Raw genomic sequence first — 19,906 nt, 5'->3', positions numbered from 1 at the left:
TCCTTCAAGGCAGGGGAAGCAAGCCCTTTGCTTGGGAATCTTATCTGTATGCGGATTGTTAATAATGGTTACTTCAGGTATGGTATTTAGTGATCTAAGAGAAGGGTTACTGGAAAAAGAGAAATCTTAGGAACAGGTAGATTTTCTTATTTATCCTACAGTGTGCCTTATTGGAAATGGTTCAGTCTTATTGGAGCTCTTCATTTCTCTTACCGATCGTAGCAAAGTGGCGAGCACTGTAGTTAAGATTTTACCCTTTTTATTATAATTTCATATTTGCCAACTGTATTGCATATTCTCCAAAAGAAGAGAAATGGGAGGCAAGCACAATGGAAGTAGCAGATGAAGTAGCTTTGATTAGACAGTGATTGATAACATCTTGTAATGGGAATGTCATGTTTTGTTTTAAGGCTCAGCTTTGTAATGCATTATGTACTATTCATAGTAAAACTCCCATCAGTAAAACTCTGCAGGTGTAGTAAATGAAAGTTCAGCAAAAAAGAATAGAAGGTTTATATCTAAACTATTGTAATGCAGACTGGCAATGTAAGATAGTACACAACTATTTTACTACTTTTTTTTTTTTTTTTCCTCCACCTAGAAAAGGCATGGCTCTGCTGGTTCAAGATGTATTCTTTGGGGGTCAATGTACCTATTTTTCATCCTGTTTGAGTAACTATTGGGGTTGTAGTCAACTACAGCTACGGTCTAATTGGGGAAGTAGAAAAGTTACGTCCTTGGATCCAGTGTTTCCAGTTCATCCACTTCATCTGGTTGCAGAGAGCTTATTTAACCAAATGTCTTCATATTTGTCAATGCAAGAATAGGGAGTCTCTTGCTCATATTGAGTATTGGCACTTTAAGTTGGAAGCTGAATCTTTTCCATTTCCATGAATCTGTGAACAGAACAGTGAAGACTTTGTGGCATCCAGTAATCACATAGGAAAAAGTGACTCTGTCATAATGGGTATTTCTAATTTTCATAGAACCACTGAATGGTTTGGGTTGGAAGGGACCTGAAAGGTCATCTTATTCCAACCCCCCTGCCGTGGGCAGGGACATCTTCCACTACGCACAGATGCTCAAAGCCCCATCCAGCCTGGCCTTGAACACTTCCAAGGAAGGAGTATCCACAACTTGTCTGGGCACCAGTTCCAGTGTCTCACCACCCTCACAGTGAAGAATTTAATCCTCATATCTAATATAAATCTACCCTCTCTCACTTTAAAACCATTACCCCTTGCCCGATTGCTACACTCCCTCATAAAGAGTCCCTCCACATCTTTCCTGTAGGCCTTCTTTGAGTACTGAAAGACCACGGTAAGGTCTCCCCAGAGCCTTCTCTTCTCCAGGCTGAACAGCCCCAAATCTTTCAGCCTGTCCTGATAGGAGAGGTGCTCCAGCCCTCTGATCGTCTTGGTGGCCCTCCTCTGGACTCACTCGACCAGGTGTGTGTCCTTCCTGTGCTGAGGACTCCAGAGCTGGACACAGTACTCCAGGTGGGGTCTCCCCAGTGTGGAGAAGAGGGGCAGAATCACCTCACTTGACCTGCTGGCCACGCTTCTTTTGATGCAGCCTATTTTGTTTAAATGCAGCCCATTTTATTTAAAAAGACCATTCCATTTGGAGACGTTGAGATACCCATTTCTTCTTGCGAGATGGATTTAAAAAGACTCTAGTGGTTTGTGTTGGGTTGGTTTTTTGTTTGTTGTTCTTACAGTAAGAGGGATTTTTTTTTTTTTTAATGGCTCTTCAGTGTACATGTTAGCTCTCTTCAAGCAAGTAACTTAATTTCTGCTTTCCATCAAAGTAATACACAAATAAGATTAAAAGCCAAAAGTAAAAAATTACACCATGGAATAGCTTTGGGAAACAAGCAAACTTAAGTGTAGACTTAATTCTTTGTAGAATTTAGTGCACTTTCTGCATTACTGGTGCTCTTTTACCTTGTGATGATTTTTTTAGCTGTATGTACTCTTGTTGTGCGGTTATGTGTTCAGTTGGGACTTACTTGGTCTAAAGAGGTTAATACGATGAACTTCAGGGAAAGTTTTGGCTTTGTTACTGCCAATGTCAAAATCAGAAATGTTAGATGCAACTTTCCTTGTGGCCTGTGTAATCTAAAAGTCTCAATGCTTTTCCTTAAAATGAAAATGGAGAAAATATCTACTTCTAGAGGAGTTGAAAAAAATACAGTATTCTGCAACTGTTGAAAATATTAATTTTGTTAATGTTGCAGTGGATTGTTTACACTTTCATTTTTGGAATAGGGAGCCTTAAATTTTGGGTAATGCTTTCTTCCTCAGGTTAATAAAATATCTTGTCTAAATGGTTGAATTGTCTTTGGATTTATTTTGTTGTAGAGCAAGTTGGGTAGTTATATGCCAGGTACAATAAAGATTACTCCTAAAGAAAATAAGATATGTAGTCAGTTGGAGTAAATACTGGGGTTTTTTAATTTTTTTTTTTTTTTTTTTTTTACACACACACACCCCCTCCCAGCTTCTGGGCAGCCTGGTCTTGGTGTCCCTGCGTGAGCAGCAGGTTGGACAAGACAACATCCAGAGGTCACTGCCCACCTCAACCATTCTGTGATTTTGGGGACAAAAATAGTGAGAAATGGAAAATCATGGATTGCATGAGCACAGTAGGTAGTCCTCTGTTCCTTCCTTCTCCCTCAAAGGGTGGGGAGTAAAGGGGAAGAAAGAAAGGAAAATGAACACGTGCAATGTCTCTAGTATTTGTTGTCATAGACTGTCTACCTCATTGGTACTAAAAGGCATTGTTCAATGCAGTGTAGCGTAGTTGCCGTGTTAGCTTGATGGTAATTTTTAGTCCTGTCAAATGTGAAGTGACCTGTTTTCTGCTGTTCTTTGTGTTGCATACTAAAAAGGAGTGCTCTAGAGAAATATCTGCATGGGTAGACCATGTTTTATGGCGGAATGGAATTAATACATAACTTATGGATGTGAGGAAAATGATAAGCATTTGGGGCAGGAGGAAGGCAGGTCAGGAAAGAGTAAGTTTGTGTGTTGTGCCTTCAGTCAGCTAAAAGCTATGTTTGTAAAAGTTTTGGGAAGTGTAACTGTCTTCCTTCTTACTCATTTGTCTTTGTGCTGTCCTGTGAGTCAGCAGAAGCCTTATTCCTTAAGAGGATGGGAATCTCAGTTGTAGTTACTGGTTGCATGTATCTATACTCATTCTTCTATCTTCTTCCCCTGTTTCTATACATATGAATGTTTGTATGTGTGCGCATGCATGTTATGTATGCCCACCTGTCTGAGGAACTGAGCTGCAGCCTTCTAACTTGGTGTCTCAGCCTCATCCTTGGGAATTGTGAAAGACAGAGACAGCTCGCAGAACATTGACCAAAAAGAGCAGAACAAAGCCAGACTGGAATACAAAGACATGACATTTAAAAAAAAAGAAATCTTGGATGTGGGAAAAAGGGCAGCAAAGGATAACTTGTTTGGTTGGTAATCACATTAGTTTCATAGACTGTTTTGTAAGATCTTTGGCCTTCCTTGTCACCTCTAGCCTTCGCTTTCTAAATTGCTGTGGATGGAGGAGGTAACCGTTATAGAAGGGCCATGTTCTGTGTTTTTCAAAATAGTCTGCAAATTAATTGAAATGTTCAGCACAGTTCCTCAGTAGGAAAGTTTCTCAGGTTTTTCACATCATGTATTATGATCCTGCATTCCTTCTTAAAGTGAAAATAAGCCCTGCTATTGATTGGCAACAGTCTAATCTCTTTATATGACCTGCAGTGTTTTTACTTGGTCTCCAGTGGTATGCCTTGGTTTTGACATTTTTCTCCCTCTACATTGACAATAGTTCAATCTTGAAATGTCATAGTGAATCTTCTGTTCTCTTTTATTTGTTCTACCCACTTTTATTCTGATTAATACACTTGTACCAGAAGTTATGATCACAGAATTATAGAATCATTTTAATTTCAGAAAATTTGAAGGTTGGGAAGTTTAAACTTGATTGAAGCTGTAAGCTTGACCAAGCCTGTAAGCAGCTTTGCAAACTGATTGCTGCAGTTCTTAGGTAGCTTTGAGTTAGATTTGCAACATCTGCAGGCTGTCAAGGGTAGGATATGGAAGATGATCAGTGAGGTGAAAGAGACACCACTTTAGAGAAATGCTTTTCTTGGAACTGCTTCCCTCCTTTCAGTGTGGTTTGTGAGCTTAAGAAATTTCTGTTGTGTTTGTGCTGCAGACTTAGGAGAACCAGCAACAGCAGCAGCAGTTCAGGATGACATGGGACACTTTTCTAGTAACTGTATGAATCCATCTTCAGACCCACAAAGACCATAACCCAATATGGTATTTTCCCTAGCTATTGAGAGATAAATGATTGTTACCATCTAGCCCCCGTTGCTCATGGTTACTTGGCCGTCATTTGAGCTTAGTTGATTGACAGTAATTCCAACACAATCCCTCTAGATGTTGTGTGTTGTGTGCTTCAGGGCTTATTAATAATTTTGAATAAGTGTGATTTTTCCAGCTGTAGTCCCCATTTGTTTCCTATGCTATGTCTTTGAGTTAATTGTGCTCCAAAAGTTTAGCTGACTATAATGTTCATATGAAGAAAAGCCTTTAGTGACTAGACTGCATGTGAAATTGGAGAGAAGGAATATCCTGGCTGACCAGTGATACTGTTTTTATGTTTGAAGTCTCTTACACAGATATTTTATTTACTAGACAAAAATGCTGCATTTATTTTTTTAAAGTTACTTTTGCTTTCGTTTTCAATCTTTCCAAACAATGTGTTTTTATAAGATGTTAGTAATCTGAATGAAAATGTTAAATTACATTGATTACTTTGGGCTTTTTTGTGTTTTAAATGTTAGCATGCTTTCCTTAGGAGACAGTGTATCTTATCTGTATGTTGCATGAGCAATGTGTTTTAAATGTTAGCATGCTTTCCTTAGGAGAGAGTATATCTTATCTGTATGTTGCATGACCAATATAAACTACCTCTTGTAAAATGAACCAAATGGAACACATTTTGGGTAGTGAATGCTATAAAATTACACAAATAATTGCATTACCAGTAATTGAGCAGATGTGTACAGTAGGACAGTATGACCGGAGCTCTTTGTGTTTCTGCACATAGTCATAAAAACACTGATTTATTTAATAATTTTCTACCTAATGATCATGGCACTTGGCACTTCTTTATCTGTAAGCCCTTCAGTCTAATAATTTTGTAAAGCATCAGCTAATTTCAGTTATATTTTACAGGGGATTGGAAGTCTCAAGACAGTTCAGTTTGTGAAAACTGGTTGTTGGGTAGAGGAGATACTCATGTCCCCATTGAGGAAGAGGCTGCAGCATGTGCTGTCTTTCTTCCAGCAGCTGAGAGGTGTGGGACTGGATTTGATTTGAGGAGAGGGCACTGGGTGTGTTAGAGAGCTGTTATACAGCCTTTGGATGGAGGAATTGCATTGTTGTTGTGAGGGGATGAGGTGAAATAATACACCAGTCCATTTTAACCACCTGTAGTGCTATACAGAGTCTCTCTTAAATGTGCATGGAGCTTAAGTCGAAAAACGGGCAACAAGATGAGTATTAGGGCAAAGGGCACAACCTATCACAGGTCAATATTAATTCCAATATAAAAAGACTATGAAGCACTTTTGAAGTGCAACACAGTGAACCTGTTTATACAGAATTTTACATTGGTGTTTATTGTGGATCTCTAAAGAAATGTTATGCTTGTGCATCTGTTTTCCTAGTGTGTATTAAAGAAGCTTGGAAGGATTTTAATGGTTTTTCAAAGTCGAAAAAGAGGCAAAAATTGTGTGACTGGAAGACTTGTGCAACATCAGCTGCTGCCTCAACAGGTTTATTTCTTCCTAAATCGGTTTTATAAAGGTTATGAATCATCTAAGAGAGTTCAAAGTCAGAAATGCAAGATTAAAAATTGGAAAAGACTACTGAATTAATTTTCAGTTCGGTGTTAAGCCACTAGGTTTTTAGCCTATTTAAGATCCAACCTACTTGAAAAATGAAAAGTCTTTAAAATACAAGTAAATGTCAGTACACAACTGTTTTTAGAGAAGGGCAGCACTACTACCAGCTATCATAAATAGGACATTCAAGGAAAAGTTGAAAAAACCCAAGCTGCTACTTCCTTTCTTATAACTGTCACAACTATTTTGTTAATAAAGATGTGTGTTGCAACCTAAAGTGTTCTCCATTTGATAGAGCTGACCTAATGAAACCTTTTAATTGCTCTTCCTCTTCTACACGTCTTAGCTATTTTTTTTCAATAAAATGAACTGTATCTAATATCAGCTGCTGCGTTTGTGCCCGAGCAAGTAAAAGGGGTCTGCTCACCAAAAAGAGCACAATTGCAGATGTACTTTCTTTGTTGAAATAAAAGTTGGATGTGGAATATGTAGTGCAGATGGGAAATAAATGTATGAACTACTGAAGTAGCTTGAGGTTTTCCCTTTATGTTTGAATTTCTCAGCTATGCTTAATACCATGACTTCTGCCAAGCAAAGTTAGGTTTTTACAGTTTAATTCTACATTTGCTTCTGCAGGACAAAAAGAATTCAGTAGCTCTCAGTAGTGTTAAATCTTTGACATGGAAGGAGAATCTCATAAAGAGGCTATTTATTGCTCAAAAATATGGAAAGGGAGCAGTAATAAACTCCCTGAATAACTGGAATTGCCCTGACAGAAGTTTTAGCTGCTTTATTTTGCAGAACTGGTGAACGTAACTACCCTACTAAGGTATTTCATGTCTGACAGCTATCGGTGTAATTGTGTCTGCAAAAATAATGTGTATTATGTACAGGTTAACTTTTAAAAACATACCAGTTCTTTGGTTTAGGTTTTTCTACCTTATCTGTAGGCCTTGATCTTGCATCACTTCTCTATCTTCTTTTGGAATCTGGTTTAAGATTTGTGTTCCATTCACTTAAATTTAATCCCTGTGTTTTAAGAAGACAACTGAGCTGCATAACAGTAAAGCTCTTTAAACAGATTCTGGTTTGCATTACTTCTCTAATGAAATAGCAGGAAATACACTTCCATGTAGAACAGTATTCTTAGTTATTTATAAAGCCCTATTGATGCATTGAGTATTTTTCATGAAAATTAGTAATTCTGAGATTTACATTTTTCTCTTGTACTGAAATAAGCTACACTTGTTGATCATCACAACACTTTGTAAATATAATTTGATTTTCTGCAAATTTTGGGGTCAGGGTATGTTGCCTGAAAGAAAAAGCTTTTACTTGGTGCTTATTTGTGTATGAAGGAGTTGATATGGGCTCATTTTAAAGAGTTCTTCATGCTAAGGCATCTGAATTAAATATTTGAGATGTTATTTTAAGTGCAGATTGCTGTCTACAATTTTAATTTTTATATAAAATAAAATGAATAAAAAGGAAAAGTTTCCTGTGCTTGAAAGAAGGAAATGACTTTAACAGAAAAAGATCCTAATGCTGCCGGACACCTGTTCCTTCTTCTCAGGAAATGGTGTTCTAATGAATTTTCACCCTTTGTAATTGCAAGGTAGCAAGAAAGGTCAACGTTTCCTGCTGGACGTAGTGTAGATCAGGGAAGGTGCATAGGTATCTGCTTTCTGCATGTGGCTTAGTCTGTTGTTTGTGGGGGTTTTTTTAAGTTTAAAAAAATATTTTTTTTTTTATTTATTATGGTGGTCCTATTATGCCAGTTCCTCTCCTCTCTTCCCCCAGGGAGAGTTATTCCAGATGCAAAGCACAATTTATGCTTTATGTTAGTTTAACTCTGTAGAAATGTGTGTGCACCTGCATTAGGGGGCATCTTTCCTTGATCCACAGACCTCTCACTGTCTATGCATCCACCCCTTTACTGGGGTTTCCCTTGTCATTTACTGTGGTGGTAGTGCACTGTTAGTGCCACTACTCTCACATGGGCAGCAGAGGCATCAGTGTCGTTTTTATCGAATAGAACAGTGGAGACCAAATGCGTGTGGCAGTAGCTGCAGAGGAACAAGTGGGTTGGTCTAAAGTTTTTGTTAAAGGTTGCTTTATATTCAGAGGCGACTTAAAATTCGCCCAGTACAGTACTTTTCACTAAGGTTTCTTTTCTTACAGTGGTTGTAGTTTGTAGTGATTTGAACACCTGCTATTGGAGTAGTTTTAAAAAAACACATTATGATAATATTGGTTTAGAAATTTTACTATTTAATTTTTGTCTCAAGCTTTAATTTTTCACTTGCTTTGTCAGCATTGGTGATTCTGTGGCTGATGGCTTTATGATCCAAATGTATGGATTTCACTAGTACACTAATTATCCTCTGGTTTTGTGCTTCTAGATTTCTGTATCTGTATTTTCAAACTTAATTTTTTGTAGCCAGTACCATAGAAGGTGAAACTATTATGTAGTTTTTATCCTGGTTTTATAAATGCTGATGTGTTTTCATGGGCTTTTATTGTTAATAACGAGTCTTCTGAATTTCTGACATCTCCCCCCCCCCGCCCCTTCTCTTCACCTCCCCCCACATGCTGCAACCATCACCCCCTTTGGTTGTTCAAGTTAGATTCATACCAGGTCGCTTCATAGTTTCTTGCCTTACTGTTCTAACGTTTTGACAGCTGCATCAGTGATTAATTACTGTTCACTTCCAATACTGACTTTTCCTGAGATTGAATTAGTGTTAAGGTGCTTTATATTGTGGCTGTGTGTGCTTTATTCCTCCCCTCCTCCCTCCCCAGGTACTTAAGTGTTAGACTATGTCTTGGCAACCGTATCTCATTCCTGAGTAATTTTTAAAGTACTTTTGTAAGCATTTAGTTCTGTAAACTTGCTGTCATTGTATCATCGAACTGTAGCTCAGGTGTGGAAACCAGACATCTGCCCTCTTGTGGGTAAATCTGTGTGATGTACTGCAGTCACGGTATCTGATTTGAATGAAAACTAGAGGATATTCCATCATTCACTTTCTGCCTCTCTCCCTCATTCTTTAAGTGATTTTTTTTTTTTTTTAAGACAGTTCATGGACTAATAACTAGCAGAGATTCATGTAGTAACAAACAAGAAAAGTAGTTTACTGCAAAATATGGAAGTTTAGAACTGGCTATGAGGAAGGCTTCTTAAATTTCTAATAGCATGTTTGCTGATATAAAAAAAAACAACAAGAAAGTCAACTGCTCACCTAAATTATAAAATAGCTAATATGTGAGTTGTACTGGTTTACTTTAAGTGTGCATCTGTAGAAATCAGCTTTGATCATGGTGCTGCAGTTATATCAATACGATGCTACTCCACATACAAGAAATGAAAACCACTTGTTAAAGTGTTTTCATTCTAAATATTTAGTAATCTAAACTAAATAAAACATAACTGTGTTTTAAGTATTCTACTTAATAGAATGCTTTTAAAAAAGAAAAATATAGAGACCTAATACCATAGCCCTTTGAAATTTAATTTTAATCCACCTAATTTTGTCTCTAATCTTCTCAGAAATACATTAGGTCAGTCATATATATGTTATTTTTTAAATCCAGAGATATAATAAGTTAAAGAATACCCTGGAGTATGGGGAATGAAACGTTTAAGCGTACATAGGAAATTTCAGAATCTTGAGGCTGTTACTTATCTTTGTATTACTACTGAGCCTGTGTTTTATTGCACATAAACAGATTTTTCCCTTTATTTTGTTTTCCACCATTCTCATGCATGCACATAGCTAAGCTGCAGAAGAACTGGTATTTTTGTTAAGGAAACAAGAACAAGAGGAACGTTTCATAAATGCAGAGTAGGAAAAAAAAACACATAAAACACCAAAACCCAACAACCCATAACATTTTAAATATAACATTCTGATAGGATTTTTCTTTGGAATATTGATTTGTAGGTAAAGGAGAACATACATAATTGACCAAAAAAGGGACGACGATGATAACATACAGAAGTAACATTTATTATCCATAGCAAAACTATTTTAATATTAAATTCCTTGATGGCTTGGCTTGGTTTCACTTTATTATTGTGTATTATGAGGATAGATTTTTTTCATATATTATTCTTAATATATGCTGCCATTTCACTGTTTTCCTTTCACGGAAGGGTTCTTTGTATGACTTCCTTTGTGCACTGTAGTTTCTTCCTCCCTGAAACATCTTTTATGATATCCATTGCTTCTTATAGAGAAGGAAGAGCCTAAATACATCTATACACTGAATATGTGAGACTTGTTTGTATATATGTAAATTTGACTTCTAGTTCTGTGTTTGAACTGCCACACTCTGATGCTTTGCAATACAGCAGTTCTTTGATTTCCTTAATTCAGCTAATATTACTAACAATTTCATTTTTTCAGTCTAGAGGTAGAAATCCTGTACTACTGGTAATAGCTACTGTACAAAGCTGATAATGTAAAATTTTCTAAATACTGAAGAATGTTGATTCTTCTTGACTAATTGTGAGCTGCTACTTTGAACTCTCGTTACAGTTGAGAATGGAAAAAACCAACAAATAACCACAATAAAATTTGTCTGTCAGTCAAGCCATTAATTATTGCATGATGTTCTGATGTTTTGTATGAAATAACCTATCTCATCTTGATTTTCCTCTAACTGCTTGATATTTTAAATTCCTTAAATGAGTGAGTTTACTAATGTTCTCAGTGACATCAAATTTGAGTTCTAGTTTCAGTGGATCTCAGTCTCTAGTTCTGGAGTTGAATTCCACCTTGTTTCCCAGTTGTGTAACAGATGCAATTTTGCTCTCAACACAACAGATGTAATATTTGGACCCAGATTATTCCTATGTGGTTTCTTCATATTGTGTTTGTTGTACAAACTAATCCCATCACTTAATCCCGTCAGTTGCTCTTTGTCTTTTGTTTACCCTCATCTGTTTACTCACATCACCATGCTTAAAAAAACTTTTTAGTGTAAGAGGCAGACTTCTTGAATTGCAGTGCTTAGTTCCCAAGTAGTGCAGGCAACCACTTCCTGTCCCTTCTGTAACATCTGAGTGATCCAGCTTTAAAGTAATGCTGTTGCTTACCTCTACTACTCCTAATGGAAGGCTGTTGCACAAAGTGGCAGCTCTGATGGTGAGAAGCTCTGTTCTGATGTTATTCTTGTTTGCATTCTTGTTCCCCGTTAATTGTTGTGTTAGCATTGCCCTGTAGCATTCTTCCTTTGTAACCTTCTTTGCCTGCCTTAGAGCAACCACATCCCCTCTTGACCTTTGTTTTGTTAGCGAAACAAACAAACCCCTTCTACTCTACTCTAACAAAGAAAGTTTACTCTTCCTCTGACCATCCTTGCTCACTGCACTTGTTCCACTCTTAGATCTGGATCTTGCCAGTTGAGGTTTCTTATCATGTATCTGTGGAGAAGGTTTCTAATTTAAATGTCTGGTTTTGGAGGAATTTTTCCCATTGAATGTCTGTATAATTTAATTATTGTGGCAGTAATACCAGGAAAGAATGTGAATTAGTAGTGACAGCTTCTGATGTTTACAGCTTTCCCAGGTGATCAGGAAGGGAAAGCGAACAGATTTTTTTTTTTCTTGGTTCCACACACACCCCGCACCCCCCATTGTTTCTGTGTTACGTACAGGGTTTCCAATAGTACTGACTAGTGATGTGGCCTTAGTCAGCTTTGATGCAGTTTCAGTCAGGAGAGACAAGATCATCAGACATACTGTACATATAATTTACTGTACATATAATTTATTTTACAAATAATTTATGTGTGAAAGATGTTCCTTAATTTCTTTAATTACTAACCTTTCAATGAAAACTTAAATTCTAAAAGTGATAGCATCTGTGGGTTTGCTGTTGCAGATTCACTGTGGGAATATTTAAGTCCTCTTTTATTTTTTTTTCTTTTTTTTTTTAATTTTAAGAATTGCTCACTTATGGAACTATGAAACCACTGAAATTCTGTGTATATTGGTATTAGTTTTGAGTAAAAAACCTCAAGTATCGAGTAGCATTTGAAACTGCTCTGGGTGTATAAAGGCTGTTTTCACTTGGATTAAAAAACCCAAACGCAACAACCCACACAGAATATATATCTGTAGCAGTTTCCTTAACTGAATTTCTGTACCTGTAATGTACTACATTTTTAATAAACGAATGTAATTTAGTGGTGAGAGTGAGACTGTGGCAGGTGTAGCAAAGGAAGTCAAGTCATTGTCAGTTGTTTAACCTCAGTGTTGGCATTTTTTTTCAAAGAATTCAGTTGTGCATAGATAGGGAAACCTTGAGTGGTTCATGAGAACTTTGAGCAGGAAAAAGACTAACAACATTTGGTTTTCTTGTCTTGCTTGGAATCTATATGTATTTTTTAGCATTGGTGTCCTATATATTGTCATTGGTGTGGCATAACAAAGAATGAAATAAAAATTATTAAGGAAATGGCAGTGATCTTTTGGTTTGTATGTATTGTATATGTAATTCTCAAAAATGTTGCGTTCTCAAGTAAGCATAAGCAAATCATGATTTCAGCCCCTTCAGTAGGTAACATAAATGCTTACAGTAAAGTATTTTTACTATATCACAAACTGTTAACACAAGTCCCTGTCTAAAATAGGTAGCTGCATATGTATCAAATTCCTTTCCTTTAGTTTGTTTTGCTTGTCTTCAGAAAATATCATGTTCAATTTTTGTCATTTCAGGAATATAATAGTGGAACGTAATATGTGATCTTTGTAAATTTTTCTTGTTTTGGAACTGCAGTTGAAATTACTGTGATAACCATTTCTGGTTTGGGGTTGTTTGGTTGTTGGTTTTTTTTAATAGTGTGGACTTTGTTACCGTTGGGATCTTTATAGTTAGTGAAAACTGAGTGAACAAATTCCATTTTCAGTAGTTGAATATAAACTGTGTTGTTTTACCAGAAATAAATGAACTAGTTCAGTGGTGGCTAAACCTTTTCTTTTTGTGGAGGGGTTGATACAGTTTCTGGTAGTAGTTTGACAAGACAGTGGTCAATATAATAGAGATATTTTCAGATCAATTTTGAAATGGCTACTACTTTTAAAATGTACTAAGATTTTGTATTTTTCACATTGTTTAATCCTTGATTTTTGCATCTGTAAATTACTGCTTTTGTTTTTGCTAGCCTCTGGTATATGAAAAATATCTCCTTCTGCAAAACTGGGAAGTGACTATAGCAGCTAATTAAACTGGTTATACATTAAGTGCTATCCCCTGCATCATGAAATAACTGATGTTTTGTTACTAGTTTTTGAGTTGGTACTGTATAACCTGAGCAAATTTTCTTTTGATTGCCTTATGTTTTTTTGTGAAGGGCTCTGCTTCTGAGACCTGAACCTTGCCTTTTGATTTCTTTTGATATTTAAAAATCTGCGTATTTGATATTTAAAATCTAAAATTAGTTAGTATGCAGCTGAGGGTATGGTCTCTGTTTCATTTATGTTACTGAATTTAAAATTCTAAACAAGTAAACTGAGAATTTTAATTTGATTTTGTTCCCCCCCCCCCTTTTCTTTTTTTAGTGCTTGGGAGATGGGAAGTAATGATAGCTGGCACCTGAACTAAAATATCTGTGTAGGCACTACTATCCCAGAACTTCAGGATGAATGGGGATATGCCTCATGTTCCCATCACTACTCTTGCAGGGATTGCTAGTCTTACAGACCGTAAGTACTCTTCTTTTTTTTTGGTCTTTGCTGTTTACTACCTCTTCAGTAAATACCAGTTCTTAAAGGTAGATCTGTTCAAAGTCAGATTTGGCATTAAAAATGTTAATTTTGTCATTACTTGAATTTTAAAAATCTGTTCAAATAAAACATGCTAATTTAAACATGAAATGAAATGTGTGTTAAAAAAACCACAAAGCAACCCTTAAGGAAACTTGAAACAAAATATAGGAATTAATTGTTTGTTTGTAATATCATTCAGTAGCATATCTGCGTACCCCATGAATAAAGAAAAACATGTAGATGATAAAATACTTCTCTAAGACATACCTTTCATCATTTTCACTGAAAAGAGAGAGAGAGGATTAGACTGATGCTCAACTAACTAAAGAGAGTTGTGGAATATGCTGAATATACTTAAAACCTAGTTCCTTAATTTTGGACAAGGTACAAAAAAGTTGCTCTAATTAATAGGTGCAAAGAATGGTTGCTAGAATGGAAATAAGCAGCTGAACCTACGAGTCTTTTTTCTTAGCTGTTCATCCTACAAAAGCAGGAGATAAGGTGCGTGTGCTGTCTTCAAATATGCCAGGAAGACACATGCATGGAGAGGAAAAGAACTATTTACATTAAAAGCTGATACTGGCACAAAACCACATGGTTATAATGTGAACAACACTGCAATAATGTGAACAACCAGTGCAATAAGCACAGCTGGGACAAAGATGCATCTAGTTCTTAAAGTGTAAGAAAGAGTTTACAGCTCAGTTGTTTCTCTAAGGATAATTGGACTCAGTGACCCAGGTGCTTCTCCTGAGCTCTTGTTTTTATTATTATACTGTTGAAATTTGGAGACTTTCCAAGAGTACCCAGCAACTGAATTTAATTGCCTACAGTAAAAAAGACAGATGTATTAGAGGAAAAAACCCACTTCTTTATATCTTTCTGATATTCTGAAATAACAAAGTGGAAGATGCTGCTTATATATTTACATGTGTATGTATGTGTCATTATGTATGTCTAATAATGGATCATCAGGATGCAAATAATAAGTTTCTGGTCCATGGGGAGTTTGCCAGCATTAAGTATGTGCAGGTAAGGTTCTAAAGAAAGTCAAAATACATAACTTGTAAAAGTCACGGGCCAGACTCCTGCTGCAAGAGTTTCTTGAAACAATGAACTACTTTTGGTAGGATTTGCCCTAGTGCTAGGAGCATTTGCTTCTTTGTCTGTTGTGTTTATCTGATGTTCAGAAACTCAGGAACAGCTGAAAGAGAAAGGTTTGTAACTGCTTCACCATATTTGTATGAATAGAACGAGCTGGAAGGGGCAAGAACCTGTTGCCCTAAAAGCATGGAGGACATGATGACTAGAGGCAGTAGAGTAGGCTAGTTAACTAGCTGAATTTATACTGTTGTCATAAATATTTTTTGCTGATCTTGCTAATTTTTCCAAGTTTCCACTGCATTCAAGGTAATCTGATGCAAATAATTAAAGCTACCTATTTTAATATATTATACACTTATATTTGAATTGCAATGTATTTCTAAATACAATAATGATATACATTATATAGGGGGGGAAGAATACTGGAATTCCCCCCCCCTTAAAATGAAGAATTTCAAAATACAGAAGAGACAAAAGTGTATATTTCACTTAAGTTGTTTTTTCTTAAGCTATTTCTAATGATTCAGTTAAAACCTTTATCTCGGAGCTGTAATTGACATGGGAACTTGAACTTAGACTCAGCTTGTTTTTGTGGACTCAGAAAAGTGACTTTTCTGTGTAGCTATCTTTTTGGCCTCTTCTGGCTTACTCTGCTCTTGTCTGTGTTGCTCTGCCAATCATCCAGTCAAGGTTTCTTACATGGTACGCTTCCTTGTTACATCTGTAGACCTGAGAATGCAGTCTTAAAGTATAGTGTGCTCGTTTATAATCTGATTGAAATATTGTGATGGGTGTTTTAATTAAATCTTTTTACCAAGATTTATGAGCAGGTACATTGACTGAATTTACATTTTAGTGATCGTACCAATCAAAGATACTAGCCTTTTCTTAAGAAAATGACTTACATAGTAATAAATACAAGAGAAGTATAAATTGAGAATTTAATTAGTGGCTTTAATTGGTTGTTGGGTTGTTTGTTTTTTTGGTGGTTTGGTGTGTTTTTTTTTTTTTTTTATCTACCATGACCATACAAAGTGGGAACACTAACTAGATCAGAGTAGAAAACTGGAATGCTCAATGCACTTACAGTAATGCATTTACAGTACTGCATACAACTACAAGGATTTTGCATTTCCTTTCTTCATCAATGCTTTTTGGCTCCAAGAGAAAACTGCCATAACATACTAAATAACTTAATAATGTAAAATGTTTAAAAGTATGATTTTATTCATAATACTTGCATTAGCACAGTTAAATATTTACAATAATACAGTAGTGTAACTTGTAGACTTGATTGCATTACTTTGTTTGAAACAGAGTCCAGCCTTTGTGTGTTCGTGTTCATAATTTAAAAAAGAATAAATCAGCAATCTTCCCTTATTTTAAATGTAGTTGTCAGATTTTTTTTATTAATCACATGAGGGAGTAAGGAGGTGCCCATATTTGTATGCTTGTGTTTTATTAAATGATTCTGAACTCCTTTCTGTTTTCTGATATCAGTTTTGAACCAGCTGCCTCTTCCATCACCTTTACCTGCTACAACAACAAAAAGCTTGCTTTTCAATGGACGGATAGCTGAAGAGGTGAACTGCCTTCTGGCTTGCAGGGATGAAAATCTGGTTTCACAGCTCGTCCACAGTCTCAATCAGGTGTCAACAGATCACATGTATGTATTTTGAACTTCAGCTATGTCAGATCACCATTGTTATTCCCTGAAATCAAAATTAACTGGATTGAGAGGGACGTTTGTGAGAAATCTGAAAATTAGAACATGCAAGGTTTTTATTTGGCTTGCTTAGCAGGCGACTGCTATGTAAGAGTCAAATGTTTCAGTTAGTCAGAATGTTAAAAATTGTCTGTCAGCCCTTATGCATAATTGTGGGGATTGTTTTATAGGTCTGCTTCTTATTGCATTCTTGGTAGTTAGGAGTGCAGACTTTGTAGTGTTGATTGTGCAATACTCATTTATGTTCCACTTTGGTTAATAATGTGCATAGACAAATCATATACTCAGAATTACACAAAAAGAAAAAATTTTGGGACACCTGTGTAAGACCCATGTCAATTCTGAGTAGGTATTGAACTTAAATACTTCAAGAATTGAACCAGCAAGTATGCTAATGTGTTCTTTTTTTGTTAATTTCTTTTTTTCTTTTTCTTTTTCTTTTTTTTTTTAGTTTTTCCCTGGTGTCTTTTGAATTGTCTTGTGTTGACAACCCTGTTTTTTTCCCTACACGTTCCAATCAATTGTTTTGATCAAATGGAAGTAGCTTTTAAAAGTCCTCCAAGCAAATAATAAGTGAAAGCATGGGTGCATTTATAGAAAATCATTACTTTTTTTATGGTTCAGAAGGAATCCTGTGATGTCAAAGATATGCCAATTTCCCTTTTTAAAATAAAGGATTCTCAAAGCATTGGGCTGCAACCTGAGCGTTATACATTCATGCATATGTTATTTTCAATCCTACAATGATACTTTCCTGATGTTATGCCAAAACATTCTTTTATGGAGATGATCATGATATAAAAGTGGGCATAAAAGACTTTATAATAGTCTGAAACTGACAGCCGTGTGTATGTTAAGTGCTTAGTAACAGAAAAGAGTTTTGAAGACTAATAGGAATACCTCCTCTGCCATTCCTTAAAGAAGAGAGGGGAAAAAAAATAGAGGCAGGGAACAGTGCTTTGCAGACTTGGGTTTTTTTCTATATTTTAACAGTAAATTGTCTTCTTTCATTTTGGTTTTGTTTTTTTTGTTTTCCTTTTTTTTTTTTTTTTTACTTGACTCATAGTTTCTTATAATTTGAAAATGCATTTGCCTCTTTATTTGCTTACTTCCACAATTCCAGAGAGTTGAAAGATAACCTTGGCAGTGATGATCCAGAGGGAGATATACCAGTCTTGCTGCAGGCTATCCTGGCAAGGAATCCTAATGTTTTCAGGGAGAAAAGCATGCAAAACAGATACGGGGTACAAAGCGGTAAGGATTTTTGATTATTTATTGATTGCATTTATGTTGTTCTGTAAGTTTAGGGGACTAATAGTAGACAGAAATATACATGGAGCACAACTGTGATATTTATGCCTTACCTTGTATTTGATAGTGATATAAAGCTGTGTACCTTGATATCTTCTAAGAGCCGACTGTATTAGAATAAGCTTGGAAATAAACTCTACCAGGTATTTTTGTAAAAAATGTTTAATTTCACTGCAAAGTTCAATCTCTAGGATGAGTGATTGCATTTTATTTTAAAATTATTTTATTTTAATTTCTTTACTGCTAGGTTTATATATTTGTCTTAAAAAATAATTAAAGTTGGAAAAATATGCCCTGATCCTGCTGAAAACATGTACTATTATAGTGTATCATTATTACAGTGGTAGTTCTTAATAGTTTTGGGGTAAGGAATAAGGTTGAATTGAACCACACTTAACAGCTCTTCCCTGACATTCCTCGTCTCAGCAATTGGTGATGCCCTGCAGATTTTACTGTTCTGACAGTTAATCCTTGTCTGAGGTGTAGTGAGATATACCGCTGATAGCAAAGGTGCAGAAGGAGAGAGACCAAGCAAAGGACTAATCGGACAGTTTCTAGTTGCAGATCTGGAGCCTTGGCCTGAAGTATGTTCTTTAAATATCAAACTATGAAATGAGTAGTAGGATTTCCAGATTTTTGTAGTGTGGGGATAACGCTTTGCTAGCACTTTAGAGATATAGATAGAAGTGTTACTGGAGTCCATAGCAGGTAGGAAGTGTAGGGTAATTTTGGAGGGGAAAAATAATAAAATGAGATTATTAGGTTCATTCACCTAGGCTCATGGGTAAAAAGCCACAAAATATTTGAAAAGAACTTGCTAAGGACAGAACATGTAAAGTTCCTTGAAAGAAGGCAGAAATTTCCTGGAATGAAAATGTGAAAGGCAGTGCTAAATATTTCTAAGTTCATTGGTACGTATACACTGAAATTTAAGCTCTGAAAGCAGTCTGCAGATCCTGCATTTAGTGGTAGTTGTGGCAGAGTGTGATTTTTTTCCAGCTATGGGAAGAGTTGTGATTGTCCTGCCAGTTTGTAGAGTGGTCCCAGAAAAACATATGCTTGAATTAGAGTTTTCCACCAGTTTTGTAGAGTAAAATAATTTTTGCCAGGGAGATATAATTTTTGAAATTATCTGTTCCAGCAAAGACTTTTGAAAGCAAAAAGACAAAACTATTTAATTTCTTTCTAGTTTTTGCTAATTCAGTGCTTCATAAGGAGAAGCACTTTGGCGGCTTGATTCAGTAGGTTAAGAATAATCATTATGAAATAAAAGCACCTCTGTCTTTAGTAAATGTGCTTTGGCCTATGCTTGGAGGAAGATATTAGCACAGAATAAAAAATAATTCAACATGAAACTTAACAGTTGATGTTATTTTAGTAAAGTTAACAAAGTGGTTTCAGAGAACCAGAAATATCAGACTTTAAAACTCCTTGAATATTTAATTTTATTTAATGTAATTCTGAATACTTGTACAAATGCAAGCATTGCAATGTAAGTGTAAAACTGGAAATAAAGGGGGAAGAAGGGAAAAGCATATCTGTAGACAAAGTATTTTGAGAGTAAGAAAGCCCTGGAATTATAAAGCTAGGTGAGGTGTGACTTTATTTTCAGTGGAAAAAGGCCACGCTCTTACCTGGATGTTGGTGAATCTTCAAGCTGGATGCTGGCAAATTGTGGTAGCCTTATTAGCTGTTACTATGTCCCATTCAGATCTAATAAAGGCATCTTTAGAAAGCTAAATACTGTGTTTTGAATTCTTGTGAATATAAAGTAAAGCACAAGCAGAATTCTGTGCTCATGTTTTTTCCCAGGTTCGTATTGATCGTAGTTCAACACTAAGTTTAGAGCAAGAGTTGTTTTTAGTTGTGATGAACAAATAGTTTAAGAAGGATCTATTATGTGGATACTTCTTTCGCTTTGTGTCCTGAGTGGGCACCCCTTATTTTCCTCCCCTGCCATTACTGGCATATTTCATTTCAGGTGATGTAGCAGCAATATTCCCCAGCTTTTGATAGCAGGCTCATTGTCGAAACAGTCTTCATACAGGTTAGGGTTTTATATTAGATT

At 35.9% G+C, this 19,906-nt stretch overlaps 1 protein-coding gene across 6 annotated transcripts in view; it reads left to right on the top strand.

Moving 5' to 3' along the window:
• The window catches only part of NIPBL (NIPBL cohesin loading factor), a 162,383-nt gene that overhangs the window by 50,589 nt on the left and 91,888 nt on the right, over nucleotides 1-19,906 (top strand). For all 6 annotated transcript variants that reach the window (XM_063321562.1, XM_063321563.1, XM_063321565.1 and 3 more), the window contains 3 exons: nucleotides 13,491-13,634; nucleotides 16,302-16,467; nucleotides 17,651-17,781. In XM_063321562.1, coding sequence (XP_063177632.1) covers nucleotides 13,571-13,634; nucleotides 16,302-16,467; nucleotides 17,651-17,781 — 361 coding nt within the window. In that variant the 5' untranslated portion in view covers nucleotides 13,491-13,570. The remainder of the gene's footprint in view (nucleotides 1-13,490; nucleotides 13,635-16,301; nucleotides 16,468-17,650; nucleotides 17,782-19,906) is intronic.

The sequence above is a fragment of the Chroicocephalus ridibundus genome, chromosome Z (assembly GCF_963924245.1).
Source record: "Chroicocephalus ridibundus chromosome Z, bChrRid1.1, whole genome shotgun sequence".
NCBI classification, from domain to species: Eukaryota; Metazoa; Chordata; class Aves; order Charadriiformes; family Laridae; genus Chroicocephalus; species Chroicocephalus ridibundus.
Note: the sequence above shows the minus strand (reverse complement) of the source record. Positions and strands in the feature narration are given on the sequence as shown.